The sequence below is a fragment of the Petromyzon marinus genome, chromosome 27 (genome assembly GCF_048934315.1).
Source record: "Petromyzon marinus isolate PM22_M1 ecotype Great Lakes invasive population chromosome 27, UKy_Petmar_22M1.pri1.0, whole genome shotgun sequence".
In the NCBI taxonomy this organism is placed as follows: Eukaryota; Metazoa; Chordata; class Hyperoartia; order Petromyzontiformes; family Petromyzontidae; genus Petromyzon; species Petromyzon marinus.
In genome coordinates this window covers 5,281,716-5,304,386 of record NC_133693.1, presented here as the reverse complement: position 1 = coordinate 5,304,386, position 22,671 = coordinate 5,281,716, and the positions used below count along the sequence as shown (strand labels likewise).

Sequence of the window (22,671 nt, the reverse complement as noted above, 5' to 3'; positions counted from 1 at the left end):
ATGCAAACTACACTGTCACTGAGACCAATCGAGATGTGTAGACCCCGTAGATTTGCATGACATCCCATAGGCTTACCTACACCGACCTGTGAGGGTTCTCAAGGGTTGCGAGCTCAATTCGAGATCAGTTTTTATTGAAAAAATAATCATCTGTTTATCATTGTGGTGAACATAGCTGCCTCTCGTGGCTGCAGGGGTCACTTGAGCCCATTGCATGGTGTCGTATGCAAATAATAATATAAACAAAACTTTTTTTAATGTGGACGCTATGCGACGCACGTATCACGAGCTTGAGAATCAATATCGATGTTACATCTCTTGTAATGGCAGTCATAAATCATCGGCGCACGTTGGGCATTTTGCACGTGCATTGTAAGCGGGAGGTACTTTTAATGCTCTTGCACTAACGTATTATAAACAATATTCCTTAATAATATGGGCACTTCCAGCAGGGTTCCCTGGTGAAACACTGTTGAGAAGTATTTGTTGCAAGAGTGAGCCTGTAATAAATACTTTGCCATATGTTCTTACACATTGCATAAAATAGTTATATAATCCCTAGACTTTTAATTATAATTGAAAATGATTTTTATTCATATATGCCAGCATTGTTTAAATGTTTAACTTGTGAAAGTCAAACTGGGTGTGCTGACGATATGCAATGGCATTTTCACTTCTTGTAAAAGGCAAATAGGGTGCTTTACTAGAACTCGCCCACGCTTCCAGAAATCAGCCCGTAAATGCTAGAAGATTTTGAAACTAGCCCGTGAATATTGTCATGTGTTTGCAGCAAAATTAGGTGAACTTAAGCATGTCGAAAAAACTTTGCATCAATACAGACATACATTCATGATTTCAGATTAGTTTTGGTGTAAAGACCGCATTCATTCATAGAATGTATTGTTTAATCAAATACTGTGCCCTAAGCACAGTATTAATTTCTGAAAATGATACGGTATTAATTGCCGAAAATTACACAGAACGTATGTGATTGTAGGCGAATGGAGACAACAAATGTATACAAACAAGACGACTAAAAATGAGAAAAAACATGGCATGGTAAAAAAAACAAGACAAAAACTCTTAAATTGAACTGTCATTGGCAAATCTTTACAGCCCTCTGTGTTAAGGTCTCCGGATCAGCCTCGGTGCTGATGGGCACGTCACGTCGGTGGATCCAGCGCGTTCACTTTCATACTAACTGCCTGATGTTTTGAATTTTTTTTTGTTCCTCCATCCTTTTTGTGTTTTTTTTTTTCTCCCCTCACTCGTCGCATGCCACTAATGAGCACTTTGCCCGACTGTGGGTTGGTTGGGGGGGGCGGTGGGAAGGGTGCTTGGTGGTGGGACTCGTAACAGCATGCCGTCACGGTGGTGGGTGAGGGGGGGCGGGGGGGTAAGCGGTGGTACTGTCTGGCCAGTGCTGGCTTCTGTCTGCACCCTGCTCGGTAAGGCTCTTAACCTCCACAGCCGGAGTCTCGTCCTCCCTGAGAATGGGGAATCCCAGCTGTCCCCCCCCCCCCGCCTTTGCGTGGGGGTGTTGGCTGGGTGGTGGCGGCGGCGACCCCCTTTCTATCAGCTCTTGAATTACAGGGTGGGCACATTTTTGAGAGGTGGAGCATCTGACAGGCATGCAACGGTACATCGATTGAATCCATTAAAATTGACGCTTGCACGTGTGATACACGCTTAAAATGACGTGCGTGGGGAGTCTGTGCTCTTAATTTGGTATAGGTTGTAGGCTTCATCAACCGGCACTGACCAGTGTGGTGAATTACGGCCAGATAACCTCCCGTGACCTGCCCGGTGCTGTGAGACCTTCATCCTTTGAATAGATTGACAAAAGAGGCTTCACATCTACATGGGTTTTTTTTTATAGAATAGCTCTCCAACGGTTTTTTTCAGTTGTACTTTGTAATGTTTGGCATTACGATGTCTGTCGTTTCACTCCACACACGGGGAGCTTCTTCTCAGGGACGAAACCTCGGATGTTATGCCAAACAACAAGAAGTACAATCTGAAGACGCATCGGAGAGCTTAGAAGCTCACAGCTACTCGAGACGCTTACATTCCCCGCAGTGTTAAGCAAAAATAACTCGCTCTTGAATTGAATCGCGACCCAGAATCGTTGCATACTTGGCAGCTGCCATCCACTGACAGGGATGCGTGTCCACCATGCTTCCTCGCTCTCACCGAGTCACGTTCACTTCAGCTGTGGAGGCTGCACAGGGTGCTTCGTCTCCAGACACAAGAGGATTTAATTTTATGAAACGTTATTTCTTACTTCCTTAAAGGCACTCTCTTTCCCTTCCTTTAAATGTACTAACCGTCTGAAATTTTCTCTTCCTCTGGGATACTGCCCGCTGCTCCGGTACGATGAGCCAGTTAATTAACAGCGTGCATGTGAGTGCCGCCTTAATGTTGGCCAGACGATTAATCTACTAATGGTGGCATTTATTAATGCCCTGCACTGGCTTAATACCGGCGATTGCGATGAACAGCTGGATAGGACCTGTCTGAGTGCGCGCGGATCCCTACCAACAGATTAGCCCATTTTTCACGATCGTTATGTCAACGTTGCTGCTGATAGCGCTCAAAATATATATATATTTTTTAATCGGGACAGATTTGATCAGAAGTGGTGCTCACTTCACATTTCTTTGCTGAGCACATTTTGAGAACCTGCAGCATTCGTGTTCAGACCCTATAATGTAGACATGCTGTCGGTTTTCCTTATACGTGTGATTTTTATCTTGCATTACGTATACACGGAAAGAGTTGTTTCCCTCTTGTTGCTGGTTGGCTTGGCTTACCCGGCACGGTTTGTGCACCTTCTCTAGATCAATGGCGTAGACATGACAGAAGCCAGGCATGACCAGGCGGTAGCCCTTCTTACCTCCTCCGCGACCTCAATCACAATGCTGCTCCAACGGGAACAGCTGGAATACATCCAGCCAGGGCTCGTGGAGAGCAGGCCGCTGGGCCAGCTAGGCGGACAGCTAGATGGCCAGCTAAAGGCCCAGCCAGACGACCAGACGGACGGGCAGTCGCCGGTCCTACCGGACGGCCTGCCGGCCGGGAAACCGCCAGGACGCTCGTGCAGCCCGCCGCCTCAGTACTCGAGCTGGGAGCTAGAGAACGGCCAGACCAGGCCGGAGAGCCCACCGCCCGGCTACCAGGCACAGGGGCACAAACCCCCAGGCAGGCCCAGCAGCCCCCCGCCCGGGTACCCGCTTAGCCCGGACGAGGAAGATGGGGATGAAGAGGATGGGGAGGATGTTGATGGGGAGGATGGGAATGGGGAGAGGGGGGAGGAGGACGAGGAGGTGAAGCTCGGCGACGAGGAGCCAGCGGACGTGGAGCCGGGGAGCAACCACGTGTCCGAGCAGGAGGAGCATCCTTACCCCGTTGAGGTGCGGTCGTGTAAATCCACGCACGCGGAGGCTTTATCGAGAAGTTTGATTTTTGTTTTGCTGATGCTGCCAGGTTAGACACATGAAGACATAATTGACAGCATCACAATCATAAGCGTTACCAGCCAGATCGGTTCACTGCTGGTTGAAGGGCGCCCCAAGCAGTAGCCATCTTCCACTGCCCTGCAATATAACAATCTATCTAGCACTTGCAGGTGCAGGAGCATTTCAATGATGCTATTCAGGAAAGCCTCACAATCTCAAGAGGCATATTTAAGCTTGTATTGCATTCGGATTTGCCGCTTTGTTCATTAAGTGTGTTGTGCATGGGAGGACATTGGAATCGCTTAATGAAACATACACATTCGATGCGCTAAGACTCCAGAGTCCACAGAGATTGGTTTACGAGCCTGCTTGCTGTGCTGTTATATCCTAGCCACCTCAGTCCAGAGTGTTTTTGGAGTTTCACACATCTGTGTGACCCACAAAAACTTGATGTTTTATATGTTATATATTTATGCAGAAAAGCCTCACTGGGTCTCGATGTCTTCATGAGGTGTCCCACATTGAGATGCTGTTTGCATAGTTCCATTGAAGAGGAGTGTTATGCATGTTGGAGAATACAACTGGTGTACCGAGAGAAACCCCATGCATTCAATGAAATAACACTCGAGGGTCCTTGTAGATGTGTTTACGGACACATCTATTGGCCATCTGTTGTTATCTGTCCATCTCCCACACTAGCTGGTTTGGGGGGTTTCACAAACATGTGTGATCCACCACCAGCCTTTGCATCAAGAGCATTTAATTACTCTTGCAAGCCCCCCGTGTCTGGTAATAAGAGTACCAGACACCCCAAACATATATTGTGAATGTCCACTTGTATAGTGGCTAATGTTCTACCACCATGCTTGTGTTGTAGCCAATTGAGAGTAATGTTGAATTGTAGGAAATCGTGTTGCTCAAGACTGATGGACCCCTGGGCTTGAGTATAGTCGGAGGCAGCGACCACTCCAGCCATCCCTTTGGCATCGACAAGCCTGGGATATTCATCTCGAAGGTAAAGAAAGGGCAGTATACATCTGTTGTGATCTTTTTTTAATTGCGTTAAAACTAAGGTTGCAAGCGTGTTATTTATTAGCCTGAAACGTATAGCTGTAAAATGTTTACTCTTGAATTTGTTATTAATGTTAACTTTGCCGGGATGAAAATATTTGATCTTTTTCATGCAGATTTGTATGATGGTGTTCAACAATTTCCCATGAATCTTGTGCCGTACTTTGCATCTCAGGTCTCGATAACAAAACAGGCTTTACTCTCAACGGATTCTCGCCGGACAATAAATAACGTTCATTACAAGTCTTGGTATAATCGTACCTTTCGTTTTATAAATCCCGAAGCTGATCGATTATTGGCGACGTGACGCTGTGCGGTTTCTTAGATAATAGCCGACGGCCAGGCGGCCAAGACGAACATGAGGGTTGGCGATCGCATCCTGTCGGTGAATGGGCTGGACGTGCGGCACTGCACGCACCAGGAGGCGGTGTGCGCGCTACTCGGGGGCAAACCAGCCATCCACATGTTCGTGCAGCACGACCCGCCGCCCCTGGGCATGCAGGTAGCTTTGGACGCCTGGGTGGGGAGGGGCACGCTCTTGGTTAGCACCAGGCTTGTCTGTCATGAAAGGCAAAGGTGCGGACCCTCCAAATTGCTTGCTCGCACTCCCCCCCTGCTGGCAGAAGGGCTTCTCTTAGCGAAGTGGTTCTTCACCTCCACTGCAGCCTTGCACCCCTTTGGTTCTCAAGCGTTAATGAAACAAAGTAGTTGTACGTATGTGGCCGTGCTTAATCTGTGTTTTCGATGACTTACCTTCTAAAAAAAAATCTGGCATGTTTCGCACCCCCAAAAAGAGCATCTCGTACCCTTAGGGCGTGCGTGCACCCCAGGTTAAGAACCACTTCCCAAGAGCGATATCTCGAGTTCCCCCTCTAGACAGTATTTGGTCTACTCTTCTACTAGCTTTCACAATGTAATGATTATCACGATCGCAAAAAAAAAAATTGTATTTCACTTTTTGTATTAGATTTTTGTGCTTTTCTGTTCTACCGGTACAAATAAAGTTTACTTAAACGCGTTCAAGTGCAGATCACTCACCATAAGCCAGCCATAAGAATTTCTAATCAGTACAAGGTATAAAACTGTCGACCCCACGGCATGCCACAGGAAGGGAATAGAGTGTTGCATAAAAGGGCAGTCGGGGCATGATGCTAATTGTTTTATTGTGAAATTTGATATTTTATGGTATCATGAAAAATTATATCTAGTCCATGGGCCATAGCAGAAATTTGAACCACCTTAGGTCAAAACATGTAAGTCATATCGATGTATTTCTATCGCGACTAAGAGTGAATTACTTGAACATATTCATTTTAAATGGTTATCACATAACTCACTATTAGTGTGCCCCATAAAGCAATTAGAACCATTAAAGTTATGCCACCGCAGGCGGTACCGGCAAGAGAAACATCTAGCCTGGGCTCATGGACCAATGGTGCCGACCATATTTGTCTTCTGTGCAGAGGATCTGCAGGATCTGGCTGATGGTGGAAACCATTGGCAAGGTGCAGTGGGTTATTGTTGGTGTTCTTAGGTGTGTTTTCAGTGGAGCTCGCTGTCGTTGTTGCCTTGGCAGGAAATCGAGATTGAGAAGAGGGTCGGAGAGAAGCTGGGGATGAGCATACGTGGAGGCGCACGGAGTCACCCGGGTAACCCGTTTGATAGCGGCGACGAGGGTATCTTCATCTCTCGGGTGAGCCCGACCCCTGATCCCCCCCCCCACCCACCCACCACCCCTTCACCCCCGCCGTAGTCGTGTTTCCCACCCCAGGTGACGACTCTGGGTGGATGTATTGATGGCGTGTGAGCTGGAAAAAACATGTAGTGTTTCCGTCGCCGTTCACGGGGCAAATCACCAAGGCGATGTGTTTTGACCGTTTAATCAAACTTTCAATAACGAATGTTTTGCAGTGAAAGCGCTGGTGCGTGTATTTACTACAGTGCCTCTGCGAGCTGGTGACCTATCCCCGCTTTGTACGCTTGCTCGCTAGGCAGCGACGTGGCTCAGCAGTAGTGCGTTTGCCGCTCGTTGCAGAGTTTCACGGTTGCGGCCCCGCGGGCCACCTTGGTTAAAACTGCGGGTGTATTAACCAGGGGAAAGAAAATACGCGCCGTTTACTCTACAGTGGACGTTAAAGATCCAACAACGGCGTCTTTAGCAGGAGCGGGCCATTGTGTGCCGGCGTCGTGGTCCAACTTGACAAAATTTGAAAAACTACCCACAAATGAATCGAGTGGCATTTTACTTGTATATCATAATCGGAATATTTATTGAGACAGAAGGAATCCGATGAGCTTTGAAGCTCTTTTTCACAGATGTCCAGTCGGGGTGGGTCAGAAAGTTACAACAATAAACAATACAAAAACAGACAGGAGTGCAAAGTATAGGAAAGGTAAGCAAGTCACTAAAAATAAATGAATACAAATAAAGTATATAAGCTCAAGTTACAAGTTCCCCCCCCTACCCCACATTGGCAGCCCACAGAGCTTGGGCAATTGTTGGTGCCGATTTTAGGCTGTCTTCCAGCTTGTTTGTAGTTTCCTGCCCGAACATGCTCGATAGCCTGAACGGCCCCCCCTCTCCTTAGTAGTAACCTCTGATGCTCTGCTGAGAGTGGCATGAAATGTACTGACTTATGTCATTTGCACGGTTGGCTAAGTACGGTGCGAAAGAAGTTCAACATATCTACATTTGCTTTTGCAGATCAACAGCTCGGGAGCGTGCGGCCGCGAGGGACAACTGCGTGTGGGCATGCGGCTACTGGAGGTGAACGGGCAGTCCCTGCTTGGCGCCACGCACACGGAGGCGGTGCGAGCGCTGCGCTCCGTGGGCGACAAGCTGGCGGTGCTCGTGTGCCACGGCTACGACGCTAGCGCCGCCAAGGAGGCATGGAAACCCCCCCCCCGTCCCCCCCGAACCCTCCTCCACCGTCGCCCCCTCCCAGCACGGCCACGGCGGCCGACTGTTCTGTTGCAACCGAGGCGCCCGTGCACTCGTGTGCTGGCGTGTTATGGTCCAGCTACTTTTTTTTTTTAGCAGAGGAGTGGAATGGATGATCGGTAGAGCCATCGATTACTTATTAAGTGATTGATTATCCCAGCTGTGGTTCAGAAGTCTTCCTAAGGATTCTGTGTAAAAAAAAAAATAATCTTAACTGCCCGTGAAGCGCAGTGAGGGGTTCGCCCCCTGCTGGGTTCACAGTGCTATGCCACTGTGTGCAGTTTGGCACCTGTACAGTAGTACCATTAGCCAGTCCATGCTACAGAAGCTCTATTTGTCAGTAATTGGTGGACTGGTGAATGGCAGGTGTGAGTGTGCGAGTGCTAAGTGTTCGTGCCGAGTGCTGAATGTCAGATGAGGAGTGGTGTTTCAGCAGTAATTGTGATTGAGTGTTCATGTAAGTGGTGAGTGTCAGGTTTGGTAAGTGTGTACGGGGTGTCTGGTGAGGTGGTTAGTGAATATGGCGAGTGGTTTCATATTTGTGGATTTTTGTTGAGTTCCTGGTGAGTATCCTGTAAATTTGGAGTGGTGAGTTGGTGAGGGGTGAGTCGTAAACATGCGGTGAGTATAAGTGGTTATTTTTAATGGTGAGTGCCTGTTGAGTGACAAAGTGTCAGGTGAGTGGGGAGGATCCGGTGAATGCTGAGTGTCGTGTGGTTGATGATTGTCTTTTATCGAGTGTGATGTGTCATTATCCTGTTCATACAATAGGCTGCCCTCTTTTTTAAGTAATTGAGATTGGATAAGTGAGTGCTGCATTAGGGCCTGTTCATATCTGGCTGTCGTTGGTTTGAATGATATTTTTCCAATTTAATGCATGTGTTACTTTTCTCATTATGACACTTCAGAATTAATATGTCTTGGTTGGATGTTTGCTGTCATTAAAATACTTATTTTCCATCTTACTTCACCTATATACTATTAGATGCAATCGAAACGCTGCACGAGGTCATGTTTTACATATCACGTACGCAGTCGTATAACAACATAGTGAGCCCTTTGGGGGAATGAATAAGGCAGCTTGTATTTTGATTTAAAGCTTTCGTGACTGCAGTAATTCATATTCTTAGTTTTTTCGGTAAAGTCACGTTGAAGAGAAACAACAAAATAACAAAATATATATAAAACAATAAAAAATTCTCACGACGTTTCGACCATAACTCAAACGGTCATCATCAGGTGTGTCGGTTTGCATAAATTTATTTTTAAAACGGCACATTTATTTATTTATAAAAAACGTTGGCGTCACGCGCAGCGATTGGCAGTTTGCCCAGGACTAGTCCATCTATTTTTTTGAAAAGAGGAGGGGGGAGACGAATTTTTTTATAATGTATGCTGTCTGAAAGCCACTGTAAGCGTGAACAATCAATCAAGAACTGAAATGATTTATCAAATCTTTCCAATGATTGCTAAGATAGAATCCATCTTCTCGGTTGAAATTGTCTCTGTGCTTGTATATGTGGATAGCCTCATGAACGAATCTCTCATGGAAGCCAGATGGCTTACAAAGAACCTCCGTCTTGGAAAAGTCAATGGCATGTGAGCCTACTGAATTAGAACAATGATCTGCTACGGCCGAGGTGTTGGTCCTACCGTGTTTAAGGTCTGCTTTATGTTCACGAATGCGGTCCGAGACATGGCGTTTGGTTTCTCCAATGTAACTACTACCACAGAGGCAACTTAGTTTGTAGACACCAGGGTATTGTATGTCCGGAATCACATCTTTTACAGACGGAACCAGATCACGGATTTTATGTAATATGTTGAAACGGACCTGGATCTTGTGTTTATTCAAGATTTTGGAGATCTTTTTTGTGATCCCAGCAATGTAGGGTAAAGTGATGGTTTTGAAAGGCTCCTCAAGAGGGTTCTTCTTCATGGTTTGAGTGATAGCTTTGCGGATTGTATAGTCGGAGTAACCATTAGCCCTAAGAGCTTGGTGTACGTGCTTGAGTTCACTGCTTATGTGTTCCTGGTCGGATATGCATTGGGCTCTATGATACAGAGTCTTGATGAGAGAATTCTTCTGTGATGGATGGTGGTGGGAATCCGGTTTCAGATAAGCATCCGTATGGGTAGCTTTCCTGTAGACAGAGTGGCTCATTGAACCATCAGGTCTCTTTTTAATTAGGACATCCAAAAAAGGTATCTTGCCATCTATTTCGACTTCCATGGTAAATCTGATGGCTGGGTGTATGGAATTGATGTGGTCGAAGAATTGGTCTAGACCAGGCCGGCCATGTGGCCAGATGACAAAAGTGTCATCCACGTACCTCTTCCATAAGGTTGGGCGCAGAGTGGCAGTCTGGATGGCGTCAGTCTCAAATTTCTCCATGAAAATGTTAGCTATAACTGGAGAAAGGGGGGAGCCCATTGGGGTGCCCTCAGTTTGTTTGTAGAAAGTTCCATTCCAAGTGAAGTATGTATTGGTTAAACAGTGTCTCACCAGGGGGGGTACCTCAGTGTTTAGTCCTTGATGAACCAAGTCTTCAATGATTGCAATGGTGTCAGGTACAGGAACCTTGGTGAATAAGGAAACTACATCAAAACTGACAAGCAGGTCGTCTGGGGACAGGGAAATACCCTTGATTGTTGATACCAGGTGAGTAGAATTTTGTACCGCAGAGGTGGTCTTTCCAGTGAAAGGACGCAGGATTTCAGACAAAAAACGAGCTAGTTTGTAGGTGGGGGAGCTGATAGTAGAGACTATGGGACGAAGAGGTGTATCAACTTTATGTATTTTTGGTAAGCCGTATAATCTTGGTGGCCTGGCAGCAGAAGGTTTCAACGAAAACTGTTTAGATTGATCAATTAATGCGGTTGAATCAGAAATTATTTTGTTGGTTTGTGTGACGAGGCTGTTGGTGGGATCTCTTTTTATTTTTGTATAACTACCATCGTCGAGTAATTCTTTAATTTTGTTGTTGTATTCTATTTTATCCATGATGACAGTAGAATTGCCTTTGTCAGCTGAGAGAACTACAATATCATTCCTCTTTTTTAATTTATATAATTCAAAACGCTCATCTTTGCTGAGGTTGCTAGCTGGCATCTTAGCGTTTTTGAGGGTTGCAGCGATTTCAGATCTTGCTACGTCTGCAGCGATGTGACCCAGGCCCCTGAGAGCAACGTCTACTTGGGCAATTATATCATTAACTGGTATGTGTTTAGGTGTGACTGCAAAGTTTAGACCTTTAGCTAAAACGGATTTCAGACCATCGGAAATAGAACTGTTACTGCGATTAATTACGACTTTATTAACGTCTAACTTTTTGGTGTGTGGGTCCGGTCTTTTGTTGAAGAGGAGGTTAAATTTGGAAATCAGGTTTTCCTTACATTTGGTCGACATAGTAGCAGCTGAAGAGGCAGTCACTCTGTCTACAGGAAAGCTACCCATACGGATGCTTATCTGAAACCGGATTCCCACCACCATCCATCACAGAAGAATTCTCTCATCAAGACTCTGTATCATAGAGCCCAATGCATATCCGACCAGGAACACATAAGCAGTGAACTCAAGCACGTACACCAAGCTCTTAGGGCTAATGGTTACTCCGACTATACAATCCGCAAAGCTATCACTCAAACCATGAAGAAGAACCCTCTTGAGGAGCCTTTCAAAACCATCACTTTACCCTACATTGCTGGGATCACAAAAAAGATCTCCAAAATCTTGAATAAACACAAGATCCAGGTCCGTTTCAACACATTACATAAAATCCGTGATCTGGTTCCGTCTGTAAAAGATGTGATTCCGGACATACAATACCCTGGTGTCTACAAACTAAGTTGCCTCTGTGGTAGTAGTTACATTGGAGAAACCAAACGCCATGTCTCGGACCGCATTCGTGAACATAAAGCAGACCTTAAACACGGTAGGACCAACACCTCGGCCGTAGCAGATCATTGTTCTAATTCAGTAGGCTCACATGCCATTGACTTTTCCAAGACGGAGGTTCTTTGTAAGCCATCTGGCTTCCATGAGAGATTCGTTCATGAGGCTATCCACATATACAAGCACAGAGACAATTTCAACCGAGAAGATGGATTCTATCTTAGCAATCATTGGAAAGATTTGATAAATCATTTCAGTTCTTGATTGATTGTTCACGCTTACAGTGGCTTTCAGACAGCATACATTATAAAAAATTTCGTCTCCCCCCTCCTCTTTTCAAAAAAATAGATGGACTAGTCCTGGGCAAACTGCCAATCGCTGCGCGTGACGCCAACGTTTTTTATAAATAAATAAATGTGCCGTTTTAAAAATAAATTTATGCAAACCGACACACCTGATGATGACCGTTTGAGTTATGGTCGAAACGTCGTGAGAATTTTTTATTGTTTTATATATATTTTGTTATTTTGTTGTTTCTCTTCAACGTGACTTTACCGAAAAAACTAAGAATAAGGCAGCTTGTGTTTCAGTGCAACTGTTCCGGGGCCCTTCTCGTAAGTTGGTGCCGTTAAACAAATGAAACGATTCTCCCAGATATCGCCGGGCATCATCGCCAACCCGTTCATCATGGCGGGTGGCAGGAAGAACAGCATGGAGAGCATCTCGTCCATCGACCGCGACGTAACAATGGAAGAGGTGGAGCTGCTGCACAACGTGGGTCCACGCACGGATGCGGGCGCCACCACGACACGTTGCTTCCCTGAGACAGCCAAATTGTATTCATGAGGACAGCAAACTAAACAAGAGTAGCAGTTCTAAAGAAATTCATTTTCAGTCTAGATTTAAAAGTGCATAGCTCCAGTGGCGTCCTAATATCGGACGGAAGAGTGTTCCAGATGGCCGCAGAATCGCATCTGAAAGCGCGTGATGCGGTGACCGCCTTCGTTTGACGGCTAGCCAAAAGCCGCTGCGAGGATGACCGGAGTTCACGTGATGGTTTATGCTCTTTGCCGAGATCTGCAAGGTTAATTTGTGGCAAGCATTGTGTGTAACGAGTGCCGCCGCTCCCGGGCATGAATGGAAGGGAGCGTGAACATGCAGTCGATGCAGTAGAGGGAGCCACATTGTGGGCAGTCATGTGTCTTGTCGCACAAGCACTGAACAATGTCGCTTTGAAACGATCACGCATGCTGCGATATGGATCGTGTAGAAAAATTGCGGACCATGCTTTCGCCAAATTGAGGCCAATGTCTGCTGATGAGACCGAAGAATGTTGAAAACGGTTGTGGAATTCCCTACCGTTGGAAATTAGTTTTTCCGATAATGTAGATACTTCTAAGTTTCGTCTTAAAACACATCTTCTTAAGTCAGTTTATTTAGCTTCTCTGTCTCGCTTGGCCTTTACTTATCCTTAGTCTTACAAGGCTCCTTGAGACATGAGTGGAAGGCGCCTTACACATAAATGTTAATTATTTTCAATGCTGCGGGGACAAACCTGTCCAGATGAATGAGGGCCAAAAATGTAACTTATTTTATTTGTATTTGTGTAAAACAGGTGTACATTTTGATTGTAAATGTTGTGGATTTGCTCTCCAACAAAACCGGTGTGCTGTACTAGTAACGAATTGGCATGTTCTGTTTACGTTACAAACCTTACTAATTGGCTGTGTCTCGGGTGGTGGCGGGTTTAACGATACATTTATATTTACGTGATCTAACCAAAAAAAAATACTATTCTAGATGTACATTTGGCGATATAAATCTGTTGTTTACTTTACAACAGATTTGTCATCTTATTTTTGTTTCTTAAAGTAATTAATGTGTTTACTTGCTGATGCCGTTTGCGATCACATGGACATTGAGCAACTGACCGTCGATGAGCGAGAGAGCGAGAATTAAACCGGCACGTGCCATTAAAATGTAAACAAATCACGAGCATTGTTAAAACCAAACCTGGATAATTCCACCCTCGGATTATAATCAACGTGTGGGATGAGCTTCATTGCATTCACGCCCAAACTCTCGTGGAACGTCTCACCTTTCCACTTGAACTTGAAGATTCAAGTTAGGTCGTCGTTGAGCAGTGTGACGAACTTACTATCGTTTGAATGTAGGAGAAACTGAGAAGAGAGTGTGAAAGAGCATTGTGCCTTAAGGAAGCTACACAGGTACAGTTCGGGTGCCATTAGTGATGTCTATTAGTGTTGTTTTCCATCGGCATGCTCACGATTAACACCTGTGGGTTTCCACGTCTTAACAAACGTCACTAACTTAACCCGGAAAGGTTTCACAGGGTTTCCGTGTCTGTGGATTCATCGTTTTGTTTGCTTTTTTTTGTCCGCGTTACATTTTCATCGTTGATGCGGTTTCACCACCTTCGTTCAAAATGTAACGTGGTAGCCGTTTTGTAGATATCATCATCGTCCGAGCACTGCAGAATAAACGTGTGCCCTACTCGGAGGCGGTGGAGTGTTCAGATCCCAAGCGAGTAGCCTCCCCAGTGGTATAACAATGTGTCGGTTCATTCGCTAATATAGACTCTCCAGCTCACGATGAACGCGCTGATTTACATGCGAAAGAATCGTTTTTTTTCACTTCATATGTTGTATGTAATGGTTTCGTATGACCCCGACTACATTCACACATTGTTGCACCATTGACTTGTTCCATAAATAAGCCATATGTATACTTCTAAAACTGGATAATAAAAAAATCACACGCCGTGATAATTTTCACTGCAGTTGCCTACGTTGTGGAACTGGCCAACGCGTAGTCAACTGTGGAGGCTTGTCAAATAAATCCAGCGTGCAGAGTACACGGAGGAATATAAAAGTGGCATAGTCCGTAGCGAGACACCCCCGCTGGACCTGCCTCCACTTTCCCACTGTCAAGCTACGCCTGGCCCTCCTAAATTATCTCGTTCCACCGCCTCTGTCAATACTTACACGTGGTTACTGAAGATCCATCCCGGGCATGTAATGACGCGTCGATTCCGCCATTGATATTCATTTTTACACTCAACGTTAACATAACTTGTGAGTGTAAGCATCGATTACTTTCCATTCGGGTACATTGTTTGTCACGGGCTGACGTGACCCCTGCGATCATGAGCATCGCTGCTTTCACAACGGTGTTAAAAAAAACATCGACTCTTGAAACGAATCTCGGCCCCCAAACAGCGACGGTTGAACCGCGGTGTGCACACGTCATTGCATGCCTAATTCGCCAGTACAGTCATACGTGTGCCGTACACTAACACCGGGTACGCATCTACGTACGTTGAACTTCCGCAACGTACGTAGCCAAACCTTGCTGATCGGAGGTGCGTACCACGGTCACGCGCACCTTCGCCCGGCCTTATTGGATGTGTGCGTGTCTGCAGGCCAGCGCCGAGGAGCGCGGGCAGGAGGTGGACAACCGCGTGAGCGACGGTCCCAGGGAAGAGCGAGCGTTGCAGGGGTCCGCGTCTCGACAGCACGGTGAGGCCTCGTCGACCCAATGCATCCATCCCACACTGACATTCGTTCTTCTTCTGCTGTATAGATGTGAATTGAGTGGCTACTGTAAATCGATGTCCAAGTTGTAAATCCAGTTGCTGGTTTCGGGGGGCATCGAGCGTGAACCGCTCGCCCTGTCGGAGAAGGCTCGTTGTGGTGCACCGCTGTCACATCCGAGAGATTGTTTTGCCGTTGATTAAATCCCGACGGATGAACTGTGCTGGGTGTACACTTTGTAAAGCTTGGGTGACCAAAAACACATGGTTTAAAATACATCCGTGTCGTCAGTCCTCTCACCTGTGGTCGAAATGGATCCGCTAATAGCAGATGTTAAATGATAAAATTATTGGCCCATATAAGAATGCTTTATGATCGAACGATTCTTTCGGGGGAGCTGTGACCTCCAAGGTGTCCGGGTAAAGCTGCATCATGAAATGTATAATTTGGTTGAAATTTCTCTTTGCCCCAAATTCATATCTTAACTCTGGGGAAAAAGCCGCTGAGCACATTTACGCTTCTCGAAGCTGACGGTTATAAAATGCGGGAGTATTGCAATAATGCAATGGAGAAATAAGGAGACGAGATGTAACACACAAGTAGTGTAAGGGCGCAATGGATGGCACTGCAATCCGGGCTCAGCAACCCGAATTTGATTTGCCACGGCTGTCATCAGTGACGAGTGATATCTGAACAGTCCTCGGTCCACCGCTGCTCTCACCCAATACGTACCGACTGATGTGAAGTATGGTCAACGTCCATGACTGACACAGTGAGGGAGCCTTTGTCCAGCAGAGGATTGGCAAAAGCCTGTAATTAACTTATGATATTATCGTTTGCTATTGTGTAACAAAATAAATGCAAGTATTCATACGTTTCTTCAGCTACGGAGACGTTGCAGAAGCCTGCCCATGACGAGTGCCTTATGGGGAACAACGATCACAGCAGTGACGACTCGAGCCAGTGTCCGGAGTTAGATGCTGCCAACACGGGAGGGATACCCTCTCTCCAATTGGACGACAAAGACTGCAACCTCAACACCAGGTATTTGACTGATGCAGAAAAAAAACCCACTAGCAGCAGAAGCAAAACCCTACACTACAAAATAACACAAAATAATTATTTTCAAGTAACTCGACGAAAACGCTAATCGTTATTTTGTGTCCTGTATTACGAAGTTTTTTATGGATTCGAACGTATATCGTCAAGAGGGGGTCCTTGCCTATAACATGTGGCAGTTCACCAGCATTGTTCAAAGCAAGTCCCGACTCGTCGTATGGTGAATCCGGTCCAGAGTTTGCTTGTTTATTAATGTCTTCGCTATTTTTCTGTAAATATTTAAACCCAGGGAGGAGCTAGTGTTGCCCCCCCCCCAACTCTTTACCACTTGACATGTGGCGAGAATTACGGTCGGACAACCTCCACAACCCATACGGAGGCCTTCCAGTGATGACGTGACAAATAGTTGTATATCAAGTATGTTTTTAACCCAGGTCACACTTGAAAGAGAGAGTCTTGGTTTCAATGGGCTGTCACCTGGTCATGATTAACAGGTCATCTGTATGTCTGTATGCACACACCATTGCAACAGAGGAATTGCAAACTGGTGGTTGGGCACCTGCCACCAGTTTGGGTTTGACCAGGATGGCCTGGGAATTGGCATCTGTGTTCTGGTGGCAGGAATTGATTTGTACCGAGATCTGTACGTATTTTAAACTTCTTTTGCGTGGTACATAGCCAACCGTGCTAATCGGAGGTGCATGGAAAGGACAACAAACTAAACACAAAAAGTAGTTATCAAGAAATTCGTTTTAAATTTAGATTAAAGAGTGCATCGCTCCAGTGGCTTCCTAATATCGGAAGGAAAGATCGTTCCAGACGGCCGCAGAAGCACATCTAACGCAGTTGATCGTCTTTGTTCGATGGTTAGCCAATAGCCGCTGCGAGAATGATCGGAGTTTACCTGATGTATTATGCACCTTGACGAGCTCGGCATCGACCTCGTGCTGACTGCGAAATATGACCGCAGTTGGTCTACAGTTGGGGGGGGGGCAGGAAGGTGGCAACTCCACCTGCCGCGAGCGAGTTTGGCGTGCGCGTGTGGTCTCGCGCCGCAGGCCCGAGGGGCACGAGGTGTTCGTGGAGAGCCGAGCGCCGGCGCCCGTCAGGACGGCCAAGGCCGAACGGCGCTACCAGGAGCGCGCGAGCGGCGGGCCGAGCCCCGAGCCGCTGCCCAGCGACGGGGATCTCTCCCCGGCCGAGCGCAGGGCCCTGCAGGCGGAGAAGAGAGCCATGTGGCGCGCCGCCAGGTGCATTCCGTGGGTGGTGCCCGGTGGTTTTGTCCTTGGGGTGGGGGGGGGGGGGGGCGTGGTGGAGGGGTAATCGATTGTAAGAGGAATCAAGTGATCCAAAATTAAATGGAACATAAGTCGTGCTTTTGCGTAGACTTTGTAACGCATGGCAACTTGCGTTTTTCCTCGGAGGTGTTTATTAGCAGGACGGAAGACGTCGGGTAAATGTCAAGGCAAAAATCTTTTACATATTTGCAAATCGTCCTTTAGTCGTGCTGGTGTTTGCAAGTATTAAGACAACCCTGTTGCTCAATTTGGCCAATTTTCTAGAGGGTAAGTACCTAACTGCATCACAACTGTATAATAAAGCGTCATTCGTGATTATACTTCACCACTCTTGTCAGCGCAGTATTTTTTTTTTAAGTTTAATTATTGATAACCAGAGCTTAATTTTAGTTCTGGAAAATATTTCCATAAGGCTGTGGATCAGGGATGGGGGTCCAGGATGAGGGTCCGGGATGGAGGATGGGGGGGGTGCTCTGGAATATATTCCACAACAAATAAAAACCTGACGATAACGCTTGATAATCAAAGGTAACAACCCTGGTTACCATCCTAGTTTGAACGTCACTTGATCGATATTTTTTTTTGCCCCCACTGATAACAGGATGAAATCTCTCGAGCAAGATGCGCTAAAGGCCCAGATGGTGATCGCCAAGGCGCGGGAGAACCAGAAGCGCAACAACCTGGACCGGCTGTCCGAGACCCCCTCGCCTGCTCTCTCGGCCTCCCCGTCTCCGCACGACGGTGCGTCTTCCTTGCCCGTCCACTCCTCTTTGGCGGCCTTCCGGACTCGTGCCGCGAACCTATGCGAAAAGCAAGCGGCAACCGCTGTGCCGTTTCTCTGCTCGGTCTACACCCGAGTGATCCGTTGTGCAACCAACAGCGCCTGCTTATGTGTGGATACAATCGATTAGGTTGCACGCAATGGAGTTGCGCGGCCCGTTTTTTTGCTTCCTTAATTCACAATGATGGTGATTAAAACGAATTAATTGATGTTTTCATTTCATGAAGCCATGTCGGGCCCATGATTTACAGAGTTTATGGGTCTTCAGTCTTGTATGGCCCTTTCTCAATCCACTGCTGGATGAGGGCCTGCCCAGATTCCAGCCAGCATGGCCGTAAGGAATATTTTTTATCTATCTTCACCATGCTGGTCAGTGCAGTTTGGCGCAGGTTGGAGGCATACAGGACTGCAAGGGATTTTGCTACACAGCCCTCTACTGACCATAACGTCTTATACACCTGTTTTTTTGCTATCCAGGCTCCACCTTGCTTAGCTTATAATATCTGATCAGATCGGGTGCATTCTGGGTGCACCGCCTTCAATACTATTATAATGTGGGTCTACATCTCGTCTAGTTGCGACTGCATTTAGAGATGCATGTACAGAACAATCCACACAGAGCTGTATTATCTCAAGTGGTATTGGCCTTTTTCAGGTCAGACTAAAGCTGTGCCTGTATAAACTTTCTCAGACATTTACCCTCGTTCTCACCTCAACCCTAACCCTTGCCATTACATCCATTCCTCACAATAACCCACCATCTCCGCTTAACTCTACCTCCTATTACCGTGAAGCCTCAGTCTTCTAACGTTCTTCAGTGGATATTTTCTGCTAAAAATTGCATATTTTCATGCTGTTACCCTTACCTTGCAGCTTTTTCTCTCATGCCTCTGCTGTTGTATTTCTCTCTGTTCCAACTATGTGGATTTTAAATTTTGATTTAAAGCTTTCGTGACTGCAGTGATTCATATTCTTGTTTCTTTCGGTAAAGCCACGTTGAAGGGAAACAATAAAATAGATTGTTTTATATATATTTTATTATTTTATTGTTTCCCTTCAACGTGACTTTACCGAAAGAACCAAGAATATGTGGATTTTCTTCTACGGGTGCCTTACGGTTAGCATGAGAGCATTGTGACAAAGGGATACAGACCATAGCAAAGCTCTTGCATGTTTACCAATGCAAAAACATCTGGCCATTGTTTACTCTTCCATTTAAGCTGTTTGTTTTTAGTATTAAATGACATTCGTGAGTGTGCAACTGCCATTTAAAACCCTTATTTTTCCTTCAGATTACAATGTTTACCAATGTCTTAAAGATGAAACGGGCTCTCCACAAGGGAACTTGGTAAGTTGTGTTTGCCTCCAAATAAAAACACACGCTTCCATGAGAGGTGGCTTTTGGGTGGCTTAGAGGTCGGAGCACTGAGCCGGCATGGTTGAGATTCTGGATTCGAATCTAGGCAGCTATCTGATTAAACTGGCCTCATGTGTCGTGAGTTGATTGCACTTAATTTTCAAAGATTCCAGCGCTGAGAATTTAAGTATATATATTTGACAGTCATTCAACAAACATTACTGTCAGTGGCAGAGAAGGGAAAGGACCAGAGGGGGGGGGGGGGGGGGTCACATGAATGGATTTCAGAGGTAGCTCTGCGTGATCTGCTTCCGTTGGCCATTTCTCTCTAGTATACAATGTAAAAAACACGATGGGTGGGGCACTGCTATGATAGGGATCAGAATCGATTCTGTACCTCGAGACACGACTTGATGAGAACGGAGGATGTTCTATTTTTTGTATTCAGTCAAAATTAATTGTCACCTTGAGCTGCACTTAGCAGAGGTTTCCTGTGTTGATGTAAATCTCTGTGCTGTGTCTCACCAGGGTTCTGAAGCCAGTCTTGAAACAGGATCTCAGCTGAGCTGGGTTCAGTCGCCGACCACACTAAATGCACCGTCGGACGCCCATACGCAAAACACAAATGTGAGTAGCGATCCATTCTTTTGTTACAGAGCTGTGCCAAAACTTTATATAGTCTTGTCTGAAACATATAATCACAATTTGTACATTTCTGCTTCAGTAAACTTAGACAATAAATAACCAAATTTTGATTTAAAGCTGTCGTGACTGCAGTAATTCATATTCTTAGTTTTTTCGGTAAAGTCACGTTGAAGAGAAACAACAAAATAATAAAATATATATAAAACAATAAAAAATTCTCACGACGTTTCGACCATAACTCAAACGGTCATCTTCAGGTGTGTTGGTTCGCATAAATGTATTTATAAACGGCGCATTTATTTATTTATAAAAAACGTTAGCGCTACGCGCAGCGATTTGGCAGTTTACCCAGGACTAGTCCATCTATATTCTGAAAAGAGGAGGGGGGAGACAACATTTTTTATAATGTATGCTGTCTAAAGCCACTGTAAGCGTGAACAATCAATTAAGACCTGAAATGGTTTATCAAATCTTTCCAATGATTGCTAAGATAGAATCCATCTTCTCGGTTGAAATTGTCTCTGTGCTTGTATATGTGGATAGCCTCATGAACGAATCTCTCATGGAAGCCAGATGGCTTACAAAGAACCTCTGTCTTGGAAAAGTCAATGGCATGTGAGCCTACTGAATTTTTTATTGTTTTATATATATTTTGTTGGTTCTCTTCAACGTGACTTTACCGAAAAAACTAAGAATATAATAAATAACCAGTTCCTTAAATATCATAATTACTTTCCTACCACCAAAAGGAAAGGAAGATCTTGACCTTTTATCTAACTGGCATTTCTTCAGCATATACCATAATAATTCAAATGTATAATGCGCATTTGGTCCTAGGATCCCAATGCGCAATGCATGAACAGCAGGAAACAAAAAAAGAACCAGGGCAACCGACCAAACGGGTGAAGACCGGTTTAAAGAGACGGGTTTTCAAAGCACACTTAAATATTGATTTAATACCCCTCTAGAGGGGCTCTCCAAAGCTCCTTCTGAACAAAAAAAATACTGCAGGAGTATACATTAACCTTTTTTTCCTCATGATTTATTTTGCAGGTATCCAGAAGTGATGACACTCATTGAGGGGACGGTGGTGGAGAGAACGGACAGCGTACACCAAATGCCTCATCTGGCAGAAATGCCTTTTTTTGGCACCGACCAGGGACACTTTCTGCTGGTGTATCGTTAACTAGTTATGGTTTTATATGTTCCAGTTTGCATGTTTGATATGTTTCAAAACGGGATGTAAACTTTCAGTTTAAATGCTCTCAAACTAGAACGATGAGTAGCGTTTTATTGTAAATTTGGTACAGTTAGTAATGTGTAAAATTTAGAACTAGAGCCATCGTTTTTAAACAAAACACTAAGAGGTGTAGAACGGGGATAGGTTTACAAGTTTGACACATCTGTAAAATAAACTGTGAATGATTTTAACTTTTATATTTGCTGCTTCTTGGTGGGTGTACACGATCGGATGTGAATTTATATATAAAGGAAAAAAAAGTACATCACTTGGCATTTTATTTTTGTAAGTTCTTTTACAATACTGTAGGGTTAGAAAAAAATAAAACACCAGTTCCTCCCTTTTGGGCACCGACTTCTTTATCATTCAACGTTCTCAGCCTCGGATAGGTTTCTAAGTGCTTTAACATGTAAAGTAGCGCATCAGTTGTTAGTCGTCGTAATAGCTGTTTTTGTATGTTAACGCATTACGCCTGTTTTGTAAATCAGTGGAAATAAATGTTGATTTAATTTTCCACCGCTAACATTTCAAGTATGCTCTGTTGCTTAACAATGAGTGTAATTCTGTTATGTTCTGTTATGCTTGTGGGAAACATTTTTGGGGGAAATAAAGCAAGTGAATTTCATCATCTTTATCAGCCGTGGTCTCCACTGCTGAATGAAGGCATCGTCATGCGGGCACCATCCCTCACTCTGTAATGCCACAATCTGTCGTACGTACACTTGAGATAATCACATCGCTCGTACGTACACTTGAGATAATCACATCGCTCCGACTCCATGTTGGTCATCCTCATTTGGTTTCCACTTCATGACCATCGGCCAATAACCCTTCTAGCATCGTGCCATGCCCAAACACTTTCCTTAATCATCGTACATTAATTCCAGCTTTTTTTCAATCCACGTCATAATGAAATCCCCTACATACCAGATCCATCTGGGAGGTGTTTGACCATACCTCACCCTGCTGATCAGTGCCAAGCAGCCCTGATACTGGTTTAGATATCGCCACTGATATTAATTAGCCAGTGACAGCAATTTAACTCGGGTAGCAGGTTCATAGCGCAGTGTTCTAACCACACCACCCCTTAATTTCCTGTCAATCCACTGCTGGATGAAGGCCTCCCCATGTAATGTTGGTCATTGGATTTGTTTGGCCATTCTTGACCTTACGAGTAAATAGTCGCATCAAGTGAATTTACAAACTATAATTTGGAGACTATAAACTTCGCGTAAAAATACGTACTGATGTGCTATTGTGGAAAATCATAAGTCACGAATATACAGACCAGCTCCTGCATGTCTGTAAAAAATATAATTTCCAGCAATCTGTAGGCCTTCAAGACCATTGCTTTGTAAAACATATCTGACTG

General features: G+C 45.2%; 1 protein-coding gene across 3 annotated transcripts in view; it reads left to right on the top strand.

Moving 5' to 3' along the window:
* LOC116946473 (protein scribble homolog) overlaps positions 1–21,931 on the top strand; it is a 53,807-nt gene extending 31,876 nt beyond the window's left edge. For 2 of the 3 annotated variants that reach the window (XM_032961384.2, XM_032961382.2), the window contains 14 exons: positions 2,841–3,413; positions 4,363–4,473; positions 4,855–5,031; positions 6,106–6,222; positions 7,234–7,416; positions 12,020–12,139; positions 13,540–13,593; positions 14,808–14,904; positions 15,804–15,963; positions 17,037–17,228; positions 17,878–18,017; positions 19,350–19,405; positions 19,943–20,041; positions 21,113–21,931. In XM_032961384.2, coding sequence (XP_032817275.1) covers positions 2,841–3,413; positions 4,363–4,473; positions 4,855–5,031; positions 6,106–6,222; positions 7,234–7,416; positions 12,020–12,139; positions 13,540–13,593; positions 14,808–14,904; positions 15,804–15,963; positions 17,037–17,228; positions 17,878–18,017; positions 19,350–19,405; positions 19,943–20,041; positions 21,113–21,139 — 2,106 coding nt within the window. In that variant the 3' untranslated portion in view covers positions 21,140–21,931. The remainder of the gene's footprint in view (positions 1–2,840; positions 3,414–4,362; positions 4,474–4,854; positions 5,032–6,105; positions 6,223–7,233; positions 7,417–12,019; positions 12,140–13,539; positions 13,594–14,807; positions 14,905–15,803; positions 15,964–17,036; positions 17,229–17,877; positions 18,018–19,349; positions 19,406–19,942; positions 20,042–21,112) is intronic. The other variant, XM_032961383.2, reaches the window with a different exon arrangement.
* Positions 21,932–22,671: the final 740 nt, after the last annotated feature.